This window comes from Schistocerca gregaria, chromosome 9 (genome assembly GCF_023897955.1).
Source record: "Schistocerca gregaria isolate iqSchGreg1 chromosome 9, iqSchGreg1.2, whole genome shotgun sequence".
Taxonomy (NCBI): Eukaryota; Metazoa; Arthropoda; class Insecta; order Orthoptera; family Acrididae; genus Schistocerca; species Schistocerca gregaria.
In genome coordinates this window covers 109,141,669-109,156,144 of record NC_064928.1, presented here as the reverse complement: position 1 = coordinate 109,156,144, position 14,476 = coordinate 109,141,669, and the positions used below count along the sequence as shown (strand labels likewise).

General features: G+C 45.3%; 1 protein-coding gene across 1 annotated transcript in view; it reads left to right on the top strand.

The window, feature by feature from the left end:
• Positions 1-14,476, top strand: part of LOC126291600 (ankyrin repeat and SOCS box protein 3-like) — a 291,789-nt gene that overhangs the window by 67,081 nt on the left and 210,232 nt on the right. Inside the window, exon 2 of the mRNA XM_049985135.1 lies at positions 5,276-5,505. Within this exon, the coding sequence (XP_049841092.1) occupies positions 5,276-5,505 (230 nt within the window). The remainder of the gene's footprint in view (positions 1-5,275; positions 5,506-14,476) is intronic.

Below are 14,476 nucleotides of genomic sequence, written 5' to 3'. Positions count from 1 at the left end.
ACTTTTTGAGGATGCAGGGATGATGGGACTGCAACATGGGGCTTTTCAGTTCCCCATATGCGCCAGTTCTGTTTATTGATGAAGCCGTCCAGGTAAAAATTAGCTTCGTCAGTAAACCAAATGCTGCCCACATGCATATCGCCGTCATCAATCCTGTGCACTATATCGTTAGCGAATGTCTCTCGTGCAGCAATGGTAGCGACACTGAGGGGTTGCCGCGTTTGAATTTTGTATGGATAGAGGTGTAAACTCTGGCGCATGAGACGATACGTGGACGTTGGCGTCATTTGGACCGCAGCTGCAACACAGCGAACGGAAACCCGAGGCCACTGTTGGACCATCTGCTGCACTAGCTGCGCGTTGCCCTCTGTGGTTGCCATACGCGGTCGCCCTACCTTTCCAGCATGTTCATCTGTCATGTTCCCAGTCCGTTGAAATTTTTCAAACAGATCCTTTATTGTATCGCTTTTCGGTCCTTTGGTTACATTAAACTTCCGTTGAAAACTTCGTCTTGTTTTAACAACACTGTGTTCTAGGTGGTAGAATTCCAACACCAGAAAAATCCTCTGTTCTAAGGAATAAACCATGTTGTCCGCAGCACACTTGCACATTGTGAACAGCACACGCTTACAGCAGAAAGATGACGTACAGAATGGCGCACCCACAGACTGCGTTGTCTTCTATATCTTTCACATCACTTGCAGCGCCATCTGTTGTTGAAAATTGTAACTACTGTAATTTCGAAAGTTTGTCCGCCTGAAAATGTACTGTTGTCCCAAGCATATTGCAACAAACAGTGTATTTCTATCGCTGCTTGTTTAGTTTTTATTGCCATTTAAAATATACCGGTCATTTTTGAAACACCCTGTATTTGCCATCTGTGTTGTTGGTAATTTTAGCAAATGACACATGGACTGTCAACAATGCTTTACATTTTATCTGGCATAGTAATGTGGCGAAGGGCATTTAATCTTTAGTTTGGGACCTGTGCTGTCTCTGTAGCAAATTTTGTGGGCCTTTCTCCAAGAGTAAGTACTTGCCTTTAGCTTTTACCTTCCATCGGTCTTATTGTGTAGTTGCTTTTTACTTCTTGCACTTTTTACTTGGTTGTCTAATGTTATTCCACTGTGAACAGCTACTTACCAGTCTCCTCACTTCCTGAGAAGGGAGGTATGCTGATGCCAATACAGTTTTCCATCATGCCTACTTCCTCACACTGTTTCATCCTGATTAAGTTCCCGGAACAAAAATCTGCCGTAAACAAACATGAAATTACATTTTTCACATAAATGCATGTTCTGGAGTATTGATTTCTAGAATAAATTGACTTATCTCCAGGACTGGATCAGACTCTGAATGTGGCTCTCCAGCAGGGATACGAATTCCTCAAATCCTGCCCTGAAATGATATCCATCCTTAATGAAATCCTCCCCACTCCACCAAGAGTATCTTTCTGCTATCCACCTAATCTTTGTAACCTCTTGGTTCATCCCTATGAAATCCCCAAACCACCTTCTGTACCCTCTGGCTCCTACCCTTGTAACTGCCCCTGGTGTAAAACCTGTCCCATGCACACTCCCACCACCACCTACTCCAGTCCTTTAACCCAGAAGGTGTACACGATCAAAGACAGAGCCATGTGTGAAAGCACCCATGTGATTTACCAAGTGACCTGCCTACACTGTGAAGTTTTCTATGTGGGAATGACTAGCAACAAACTGTCCATTTGCATGAACGGACACAGGCAGACAGTGTTTGTTGGTAATGAGGATCACCTGTGGCTAAACATGCCTTGGTGAATGGCCAGCACATCTAGGCACAGTGTTACACCGTCTGGGTTATCTGGATACTTCCCACTAACACCAACCTATCAGAACTCTGGAGATGGGAACTTGCCCTTAAATATATCCTCTCTTCCCATTACCCACCAGGCCTCAACCTCGGCTTATTTCAAGTTGCCGCCACTCATTCCTCACCTGTCATTCAACAACATCTTTGCCTCTGTATTTCCGCCTCGGTTGTGTGCGCGTGCGTACCTGTCCCTTTTTCCCCTTAGGTAAGTCTTTCCGCTTCCGGGATTGGAATGACTCCTTACCTTCTCCCTTAAAACCCACACCCTTTAGTCTTTCCCTCTACTTCCCTCTTTCCTGATGAAGCAACCTTGGGTTCCGAAAGCTTGAAATTTGTGTGTGTTTTTTTTTATTCTCTCTATCAACATACCAATGCTTTCTCTTTTGGTAAGTTACATAGTCTTTGTTTTTATACATATTTTTCCCATGTGGAATGTTTCCCTCTATTAAATCAGTTGGTTCTACTGAGAAATTCATCAATGGAGTAGGAGGAGTTGGCCGTCAATAAATCGTTTGGTGCTGTGGCAATGATTTTAAATATCTGCGCCCAGTGGGTCATAGTGTTTATGTAAATGCTGGACGCGTGTCTTGGTATAGGCGCACATTAAAAAAAAATATTTCGTCTCTTTACTCTCGCGCTGTGATGCTTAGCATCTTTACGAACTACAGCTCATTGGTTGGCCTTTTCTTTTATGACAAATATATCATATGCAAAGTATCTGGAATCCAATAATATTACAGGGCCTGTGCTAGTGTCTCCCAAATCTTCTCAAAGAGAGCCATCTGAACAAGCTCCATTTGTTGTAAAGACATATTGGACACTCGCTAAACCTGTTGGATAATTACCATCCTGAAAACAGACTGCAGTACTGTTGGTATGTTTACCTGTTTCTTCCTTCAGCTTTTTCTGAATATGGTTGTCTTGGGAAGTGGGAGTATTAGATTCCTCCCTTGTTTTTGTGTTTCCTGTCTTACAGGGGGAAGGGTTCAGGGTACCCACATCACTCTGAGACAGTCTTTTTCTGGAGGTCTTAAATTACCATTATTTTTGTCTAGGAAGCTGTTCTTTGCCTTCCTATTGATTTTGTTCTTCAACATCTTTTCTCCTCTGAGCCACAAGCAAGGGTTTAATCTTGACCTTGTCAAACTTTTCGATGACAATTTCAGTCTCTCACCTGCCTATTGCGGAAACAGATTCCATCAGCCCCAAATGTGATGTTTGGATGTCTGAGGTCTCAACATTCCCTCAGTTTTTCTTGTTCTGTGTTCTTCATTATGGTTCCACAAGAACTGAGGATATATTTAATCACCACCTTGGAACCCTATCCACTGCTAGGCAAATACTCGGGAAGCTTGCCTGGTATCCACTAGGCTCCCTACGCACCTATGATGAATTAAATGAGTCATTCAGAAACTAAAGAATGTTCTTTTTTCCTCCAGAATATTTATTTGATATAATTAAAGATAACTATTTTACTTACAAATTGATACCATAGCTACATTTCTACAGACTCGCTCTTCAGATATGGGCACTTCTTGTACCTTCTGTATTCCAAGTTGCCACCAGCTTGCTGAATGACTATGAACTTCTTTAAGTTCATAGTAACTTCTGTAGTATGTCCATACAAAAAATCTTTCAGTTTGGGAAATAAGTGATAATTACTTGGGGCTAAATCTGTTGAAACATTTCCCACCAAAACTGCTGAAGCGAGTCCTGTGTCACTCCCTCTGCACATGGACATGTATTATCGTGAGGGAGGAAACTCCACTGGTTAGTATTCCACATCACTTGTTTTTAATGGTGCAGTGAAGTTATTCCAGCAACTGATAATAGGCTGCTGCAGTCAGCTAACTGAAATGCCTGTCACCATGGATTTTGGTTTCAGTCCTTGCTCTGAGTTGGTCAATCACCACTGAGGGCTGGCCTGAGTGATCTTCATCACGAACATTCTTCTGTCTGACATTAAATATGATTCATCACTTCCAAAACGATGCTTCATTCACCACATTACTGTAAACCTCAGTTACCATCTACAAATTTTACATGTTTGAAAAGTTGATAACACTGTGTATCTAACACTTAGCAGGATCACCAAATTTGTCAAAGTTGCACAGCTAACCAGTAATCAACCATAATGGATCGTAACTGCTGCCAAACAGAAGAAGAGTACTCAGGTCAGTAGTAAGTCTGAAGTAATGGTGAGAGGCCAAAGTCATGTCAAAACTAAATGTTCTCTACTTTCTGAATTACCCTCACATATTCTTGTAATTACTGTTCTTATAGATGTGATTAATATGTTGCAAAAATTCTTTTAGAGCCTTCCTGTCTACAGAGGTGTTTTCAGTGGATCCAGACAGTTGGCAATCCCTCAGATTGACAGTATTGTCAGCTTTTTGTTGAATTGCACCCCATCCCTGATCTCTCTGACCTGAAAATAAGTTGTGGTGAAAAAATGGACAAATTCTATATTTTTCTGGCTCTGTTTTGTGAGATAAAAATAAATTCAGATGTCAACTGGCTAATATATCATTTTTGTCAAGCATGTCCTTTTCATAAACTGAAACATTTTATGGCGAACAGTGTTAGCAATTAATGGATTCAGAAATAATTCTACCAAGTGTCTGGTCAGCCTGTAAGTTGGTGAGTTACTTGTGTTTGCCCCTATTCCTGATGTTGCTGCCTTCATTTCCTGTAGATGTGTACATTATCTGTTTTATTGCAGCTGTGAGTGGAATGGGACAGTGATTAACCTGGAATTGTAGGTTAATTGTCCTCTGCCTGGTGTAGCCAGATACAATTATTCACTGTTTGTATTTCCATGTTATTTCCTGTCCTCTCCTGCTTCATGATAGCTCCTGAATAGACTGCTTTAACAACCAGTTTATTTTTTACTACTATTTCTGAATTTAAAATATAGACCTATACATTTTTGTAATTTGCATTTTGAATTCAAGTTTGTCACACAGGTATTGTAATTTTTGCTTTGCCTTCATTTATTCATAGTTTTTTCAGGCACCAAGATTAATAGTTTTGCAATTTCGAAGTATGCAGTTCTGTTACTGATTTCAAAGTAACCTTAAGTGGCTGAAATCATTTATAGCAGTATTATGGAAAGAATAATTGCTACTCACCATATAGCAGAGATGTAGAGTTGCAGATAGGCACAACAAAGAGACTGGCCTCAGCAGCCTGAGATTATGGTCATCTGCCTCTGTGTGTTTTGTCTATTTTTGATAAAGATCTTGTTGGCTGAGAGCTCACTTTCTGGCAGTCTCCACTACATAGTGAGTAGCATCTTTTCCATAATATTGTTACATTCCATATTGGACTTTCCATTGTTTAAATTCATTTACAAGATACTTGTACAATATTGTGGTTCAGTTACACTGTTGTCATCCATTATTTTTATATTTCTGTGTTTCAGTAGGAACTGCAAACCAATGAAACGGGCTGCATCCAGTGATCTGGAGGCACTGGATCTCTCACGGACACCATCACTGTCAGCTGCAGTTCGTGCTGGCAATGTTGACGCCGTCCATAAACTGCTTGCAGAAGGACAGAGGGCAGATTCTGTCAATGACCGTGGCTGGACACCATTGCATGAGGCAGCTGCAGCAGGACATGTTGCATGTGCTGTACTGCTGCTGAGTCATGGTAATCCACTGTGAACTTTCGACATTACAATGTATCTCTGTTGTTGTTGCTGTTGTGGTCTTCAGTCCTGAGTCTGGTTTGATGCAGCTCTCCATGTTAATCTATCCTGTGCAAGCTCCTTCATCTCCCAGTACCTACTGCAACCTACATCCTTCTCAATCTGCTTAGTGTATTCATCTCTTGGTCTCCCTCTGATTTTTACCATCCATGCTGCCCTCCAATGCTAAATTTGGGGTCCCTTGATGCCTCAGGACATGTCCTACCAACCGGTCCCTTCTTCTCGTCAAGTTGTGCCACAAACTTCTCTCCTCCCCAATCCTATTCAATACCTCATCATTAGTTATGTGATCTACCCATCTAATCTTCAGCATTCTTCTGTGGCACCACATTTAGAAAGCTTCTATTCTCTTCTTGTCCAAACTATTTATTGTCCATGTTTCACTTCCAAACATGGCTACACTACATACAAATACTTTCATAAACGACTTCCTGACACTTAAATCTATACTAGATGATAACAAATCTCTCTTCTTCAGAAACGCTTTCCTTGCCATTGCCAGTCTATATTTTATAACCTCTCTACTTTGACCATCATCAGGTATTTTGCTCCCCAAATAGCAAAACTCATCTACTACTTTAAGTGTCTCATTTCCTAATCTAATTCCCTCAGCATCACCTGACGTAATTCGACTACATTCCATTATCCTCGTTTTGCTTTTGTTGATGTTCATCTTATATCCTCCTTTCAAGACACTGTCCATTCCGTTCAACTGCTCTTCCAAGTCCTTTGCTGCCTCTGACAGAATTACAATGGCATCGGCAAACCTCAAAGTTTTTATTTCTTCTCCCTGGATTTTAATACCTACTCCAAATTTTTCTTTTGTTTCCTTTACTGCTTGCTCAATATACAGATTGAATATTATCAGGGAGAGGCTACAACCCTGTCTCTCTCCTTTCCTAACCACTGCTTCCCTTTCATGCCCCTCAACTCTCGTAACTGCTATCTAATTTCTGTACAAATTGTAAATATCCTTTCGCTCCCTGTATTTTACCCCTGCCACCTTTAGAATTTGAAAGAGAGTATTTCAGTCAACTTTGTCAAAAGCTTTCTCTAACTCTACGAATGCTAAAAATGTAGATTTGCCTTTCCTTAATCTTTCTTCTAAGATAAGTCGTAAGGTCAGTATTGCCTCACGTGTTCCAACATTTCTACGGAATCCAAACTGATCTTCCCCGATGTCGGCTTCTACCAGTTTTTCCATTCGTCTGTAAATAATTTGTGTTAGCATTTTGCAGCTGTGGCTTATTAAACTGTTAGGTCCCCCAAAATCGTCACCTTTGATTTTTAACTGGGCATTAATGTAGTGAATTTTTGAGACAAACAATTTTTATTATGTGTGGATGAGTATGTTCTTCTAGGTTAGTGGAAGAGTTAAGTTATTTATATTGACCACTATAAATTGTTGGCAGATGTTACTATTAACAGAGATGCAACTTGCAATGTACAAATAACAAACATTCCTGAACAAAGCAAAAAGGCAGCAGCCTACAATACTACTGTGGAAATCTGGATGTTATTTACGGTAATATCGAACCCAACATTAAGTATTCACTTGTTTATAATGAATTAACTTTATTTTCATCATGTTGGTACAAACACATCTGCTCGAGTAGTCTGGAACACACTGAGATCAACAGTTTTCAAAGAAGTTCGTTCTCAAAGATCAGGTGGTTGACGCTTGCTGTCGATAACCGCCAAAGAGCCCCCACCAAAAGTGCAGAGCAGGGTAAGGATGAGGAGAGGTGTGTGTGCACCCGGCCGGCTGATGGCGCAGGAGCGTGTGACCGATCGTGTCGTGGCAGGCGCTAGTGCGATGCGCGATCGGACAGTTTCTCGATGTCTAGGTAGGCACGACCAGTGGAGGGAAGGTGGTGTGGAAGGTGTCCGCAGGTTTACCATGCCATGCTGCTGATGGCACAGTGAAGCAGAAGGTGACAGTGTGTCGGTGGGGAGAACATTGTTGTGCCGAGGCCATGTGATGCAGCGGGGTTTTGATCTGATCAAAGGCATGTAGTGCGCTAAAGATGCGATGCTATGTATTGCCAAAATATTTGCCAGCAAGTGCCGCAGTAAGTGCAACGTGTCCGGTAACAGTTTGTTATTGGCCGTATGACATAAAGGAGCAAGCACGCTGTGGCTTAACAGGTTGCGTAAGAGATGCCAGATGAGCAGCACTCGGGGATTGACGGAGTTATAGAGGTGCTTAATGTCACAGCAGGGGAGAAAATGGCAAGCTGCACACGACTGACCTTGGCAGCAGATGACTTCGGTGTAGACGGAAGTGTCACCTCGGAGTCCGTGGATGGTGTGTGTGTTACAGCAGTAGTTGGCAGGATGTTCTGAGTGGAGTTGACAGTGTCGGTGTTTTGATGTGAGAAGGTTGGAGGGAATGGCTGTGAGCCCTGTGCACGAGGCATGGTGACCGCGAGAGGTGGTGGAAGGCGGACGTGGTCGGTGAAACCACGGTCGGAACAGGAATGCGATGAGACAAAATGTTAACTTGAAGAAGTCGAATCGGTGGATGAACTACTGTTCTGTGGCGGAGAGGTGACACAGTTCCTCACTGTGAGGACAGGGTGTGTGTCGTGCTTGGGTAGCTCAGTTGGTAGAGCACTTTCCCGCTAAAGGCAAAGGTTCAGAGTTTGAGTCTTGGCCCGGCACACAGTTTTCATCTGCCAGGAAGTTTCATATGGTGTATTGTTGTTGATCGGTAGGATGTCCTTTATGAAATTGTTCCTGTGATGTGGGTGACAAGTGCTGAATTAAAATGGCATTTGCTCTGGTGTACTTGTCACTCAAATTTTCACAGATAATGTTGATAATTATAGTCATAGTCCTTTAGGTGCCTGAAGAGTACGAGGTATTTTTCACTTTTGTTGCTGATGCCATAAGAGGAGAATATATACTCCGCAGCCATAAACCACATTGGAAGTTGCTCTGAGAAAAATGATGGTAGTTGAATACTGCAAATGAGGGACTAGCGCTGAGAAGCGGTGGAAAAGTTGGCACGAACATTCGAAATCTGGACTATGGGCTGTGCAGAGACCGCAGAATTTGCATGCAGTGCAGAAAACGTGGTAGCCTTGATGGACGTTTGTGGATTCGACCAGGCATGCGATTTAGCCATAGTTCGGAGTTTGTGCAAACTGGGATTTGCAACATAGTCCCCATTTGTTGCAAGTCAAAATTGTCCAAATCAATCAGCAAAGGAGCCTTGCACTGTCAAGAAGTGGAATTACCAATGCATTGAGTGGGTTTCGACGGTGGACGTGTGCACCTTGGTCGCATTGTCGATGTGTGAGAAGGTGACAAAAGTTACCCAAAAGCACAATTCACACGAGTCAGGAATTTTCACACTAATTACACTTCTTGTACATTGCATCCTGATGTAGCATGATGGATGTAGAAATGCGACAAAGGGTTGCTGCATTGTTTGTCCATGGTGATGTTCCAGTACACATTTCTGGCGTGGTAAGCTGCATTTGTCAGCGTCGGTGTCACTAGTGTGGGAGTCGTGATGCTACATGTGCTAATATGAAACAGAGCATTAAGTATTCGCTCGTTTATAATGAATTAACTTTATTTTGGTCATGTCTGTAGAAACACATCCACTCGAATAGAGTTTGGAACACACTGAGATCAACTGTTTTCAAAGAAGTTAGTTCTCAAAGATGAGGTGGTCGACTCTTGCAGTCGATAACCACCACACTACTAATCCTGCCACCACCACCACTACAACCACAGCTATTAAAATAATTACTGCTTTAATGTAGGTTTTTGGAGCCTCTAAATGACTAACGCTTACTTGTCTTACATGTGGGTAAGGTTCCTGGAAACCTCAAATCTTTGATGTGATTCTAGTAAAGTCTTTTATCAGTCAGATAGCTCGTTCATTTTGTGCTACATCAGTCCTTTCTACAACTGCAATCTTGTGAAGAAACCAAATCTAGTGAATTAGGTTGCACCTTAAAAAGAGTCAAAGTTAAATTTCTCACAAGCTAGTTATCTTCTGTCTTCTAAAGACAAATTTGTTGTTAAAACAGAAGAATTTCTTAAAGTTCATCTTGCAGCTCAAACTTCCATCAGTTTTGTGGTGGTGGTGGAGGGGGGGAGGGGAGGGGAGGGAGGGAGGGAGAGGAATGTATCCAGGATATTATTAACTCATGCACTGATATATGACCAATCCCAGTGGGCATTTCTTGTAGAATTTTTAACGCAGCTTGCACTGTGGACCCAATGTGTCAATCATAGATAAAATGTTACAGACATAACAGTAAAACAAGCGAGTTAGTCAGCGAATACACAGAGGTTATTAAGTAATTGGTTGATTATTAGGGATGGCATATGTTGGAATGATGGACAGACAAGACCTAGAACAACATTTTCTATGAGAGCACAGATTTAAAATGAGGGGTTTACATGATTTATCAAACTGTAAGCCCACATCTCAGTTGAGCAGATTGTCTACTAATTTTATTTGCGCTATTTCATTAACAGAATCCCAGAAGACTGTGACCAGTATCTTAAATTTCCCATAATCCAGTGCAGATTTGGATTTCCACTGGTAAGGGAAAGGAGTAGATGCCCATCTCCTTGGGGCATCAGGACTCCCGGCAACGGTCACCATGCCAGGTGGCCCTTGCTGAGGCTGGGTGGCACCCCGTGGGGAGAGACCCTGGTCGGAGTGGGTGGTATTGGGGTGGACGTTTCGCAGATGAAACATCAACATGTATCAGGTCGATCTGCGGCCGAGTCTTTTAAAAAGAAAGGTAATGCCTCTGGTTCTGGTTCTCCTGCCCTTTCCCTCTTGGCCACTCCCTGGGAGGAAGGACAGGCCCGCCAGCTTGGGGGGAAGTACTTCCCCCGCTATTTAGTCTGTTCTCGGACCGATGGGGGGACATTCGCCACCTCCAAGCCCATGTTCTTTGTCCAGCACATCGAGGACATTTTTGGGGAAATCGAGGCTCTCAGTAAAATGCGTTCGGGGTCCATTCTTAAAAAGACCACCTCCGCCACACAGTCAGCGGCGCTCCAGGCGTGTGACCGACTAGGGGACATCCCAGTGTCCATTGTCCCACATCTGGCACTGAATAGGACGTAGGGGGTTATTTTTCATTGGGACCTCCTGCTGCAATCTGATGAGGAGCTCAGGGCCAACCTGGAGCACCGAGGCATGCATTTTGTCCAGCGAGTCCAGAGCGGCCCCAAAGACCGTCGCATTGACACTGGGGCCTTTATCCTTGCCTTCGAGGGGGATGTTCTCCCGGAGAAGGTAAAGGTGATGTGCTACCGGTGCGATGTGCGACCTTATGTCCCACCTCCTATGCACTGCTTCCAGTGTTTGCGCTTCGGGCACATGTTGTCGCAGTGTGAGGCTGAGCCCCTTTGTGGCGATAGTGGACGTCTTCTTTGTGAGGAACATACATGCACCCCACCACCTCGGTGCGTCAATTGTCCTGGCCTCCACTCGGCTAGATCTTTAGACTGCCCCGCGTATCGGAAGGAGAAGAAGATTCAAGAATTAAAAACTTTGGACCGTCTCTTATTCTGAGTCCAGGAAGAAGTATGACCGCCTCCATCCCGTGACGTTGACAACTTCGTTTGCCTCAGTCGTGTCCACTCCTTCCACAGTATCCTCACCCCTATCCTGTCCCCCCTCCACCTCCTCACCCAATCCAGGGTCTATGCCTCTGCCTCCCAAATCCCTCCCTTCAAAATCATCCTCCCCCACGGCCCCTGCCCCCTCTGCCCCAGGGGCCATTCTTCCTCCTCCCCCTCCGCCCCAGGGGCCATTCTTCCTCCTCCCCCTCCGCCGCCTGAGAAGCGATTCTCTTCTCAGGTGTCCATTGGGGAAACGTTCCAGACCCCGGCTTCAGAGGTCTGACATTCCAAAACGGACCCTGCGCATGTGGACCTTCTTCAGGTCCAGCCCTCCATCCCTGTACCTCATCGGACTTCCAAGAAGGCCTCCAAGAAGTAGTCTTTATCCCCCTCTCCACCCTGGCACGTTTCGTCTGATGCTCCATTCGTGAGTCGCTGCTCCCGGCCGTCCTCAGTTTCGCCGGGACTTTCTGCTGCCAAGCGCTCAGCTGGCCTGTCGTCGGCGAAAGATGCTGCCCCTCCTACGCAACCCAGGAATGTGGCCGCAGCTGGCGACGACTCGATGGAACAGGATTTGCCTCCCGCCAGTTATAGCATTGTTCCCTCGAAACCTGGCCCTCCGTGGCCGTCGAGGTGACCAGCTTTTCACCCGTTTCGTTCCCCCCTTTTTTGTGACTAGCGATGGCTTTGTTACATTGGAACATAAGAGGTATTCAATCTAATTGGGAGGAATTAAAACTGCTCCTCCACATGCACTTTCCGCTCGTCCTTGGTCTCCATGAAACCAAGTTGTGCCCAACTGACCGTATTGCTTTTACACACTATACCTCGGAGCGGTCTGACCTCACCCCTGTGGACGGTATTCCAGCTCATGGTGGGTCATGTTGCTTGTTCGGGACGATATCTATTACCATCCCATTGACCACCCCACTCCAAGCAATAGCTGTCCGTATTACTCTTTCTGCCTTTACTTTTCTGTTTTTACTGCCTACACTCCATCGTCATCCACAGTTAGTCGGGCTGACATGATGCACCAGATTGTTCAGCTTCCTCCACTGTTTTTATTGTTTGGTGACTTCAATGCCCATCATCCCCTTTGGGGCTCTCCTTCATCCTGTCAGAGAGGCTCCCTCTTGGCGGATGTCTTCAACCATCTCAATCTTGTCTGCCTCAATACTGGCGCCCCAACTTTCCTCTCGGACTCTACTCATACCTACTCCCACTTGGACCTCTCAATCTGTTCTATCACTCTTGCCCGTCGGTTTGAGTGGTATGTCCTTTGACACCTATTCGAGCGACCATTTCCCCTGTGTCGTTCGTCTCCTGCACCACACCCCATCCCCACGTCCTTCGAGCTGGAACATACCGAAAGCTGACTGGGGACTTTACTCCTCCCTGGTGATCTTTCCGGACCACGATTTTCTCAGTTGTGACAGTCAGGTCGAATACCTCACAGCTGTTATCATCAATGCTGCCAAACGTACCAATCCTCGTACTACCTCTTCTTCACGTCGCGTTTCCGTCCCCTGGTGGAATGAGGCTTGTAGAGGCGCTATCCATGCTCGATGACTTGCTTTACGCACCTTTCGCCGCCATCCTACGTTGGCGAATTGTATTGGATACAAACGACTCCAAGCACAATGCCGTAAGAGTCATCAAAGACAGCAAAAAAGCTTGTTGGGCCTCTTTCACCAGCTCTTTTAACAGCTTTACTCCCTCTTCTGTCGTCTGGGGTGGCCTGCGCCGGCATTAAGGCCCACTCCTCGGTACCTGGCCTGACTTCAGGTAATGAGGTACTTGATCCTGTGGATGTCTCCAACGCCTTCGGTCGCTTTTTCGCGGAGGTTTCAAGCTCCGCCCATTACCATCCTGCCTTCCTTCCCAGGAAAGAGGCAGAAGAGGCTCGGTGACCTTCCTTCCACTCGCTGAATCTGGAAATTTATAATGCCCCTTTACTATGCGGGAACTCGAACGTGAACTTGCACTGTCCCGGTCCTCTGCTCCAGGGCCAGATGCCATTCACGTTCAGATGCTGACACACCTTTCTCCGGCAGGCAAAAGCTTTCTTCTTCGTACCTACAATCGCATCTGGACCGAAGGTCAAGTCCCCATGCGTTGGCGTGACGCCGTCGTTGTTCCTATACCCAAACCCGGGAAGGATAGACATCTTCCTTCTAGTTACCGCCCCATTTCTCTTACAAGCTGTGTCTGTAAGGTGATGGAGCACATGGTTAACGCTCGGTTAGTTTGGATTCTTGAATCTCGGCTGCTACTTACCAATGTTCAATGCGGCTTTCGTCGCCGCCCCTCCGCTGTTGACAACCTTGTGACCTTGTCGACATTCATCATGACCAACTTTTTGCGAAAGCGCCCAACTGTAGCCGTGTTCTTCGATTTGAAGAAGGCTTATGATACCTGTTGGAGAGGAGGTATCCTCCGCACTATGCACAGGTGGGGTCTACGCGGTCGCCTGCCCCCTTTTTATTGATTCCTTTTTAACAGATCGAAAGTTTAGGGTACGTGTGGGTTCCGTATTGTCCGACGTCTTCCTCCAGGAGAACAGAGTGCCTCAGGGCTTCGTCTTGAGCGTAGCCCTTTTTGCCATAGCGATCAATCCCATTATGGATTGCATTCCACCTAATGTCTCAGGCTCTCTTTTTGTCGATGACTTCGCGATGTACTGCAGTGCCCAGAGAACATACCTCATGGAGCGCTGCATTCAGCGTTCTCTTGACAGCCTATACTCATGGAGTGTAGCTAATCGCTTCTGGTTCTCTGAAGAGAAGACGGTTAGCATCAACTTTTGGCAATATAAAGCGTTCCTTCCACCATCCTTACATCTCGGTCCTGTTCTCCCATTCGTGGAAACAACTAAGTTTCTAGGGCTCACACTGGACAGCAAACTTTGTTGGTCTCCGCACATCTCTTATTTGGCTGCCCGTTGTACACGTTCCCTTAATGTCCTCAAAGTTCTTAGTGGTTCATCTTGGGAAGCGGATCGCACTGTCCTGCTTCGCTTGTATCAGTCCATAGCCCGATCAAAGCTGCATTATGGGAGCCTCATCTACTCGTCTGCTCGGCCATCCCTCTTACACTGCCTCAACTCCATTCACCATCGGGGGTTACGTCTTGCGACCGGAGCATTCTACACTAGTCCCGTCGAGAGTCTTTATGCTGAAGCTGCCGAATTACCATTGATCCACCAGTACGGCGGACTGCTTTGTTGGTATGCCTGCCGGCTGTTGTCAATGCCCAACCACCCCTCTTATCAGTCCTTCTTCGCCGATTCTCTCGACCGTCAGTATGGGT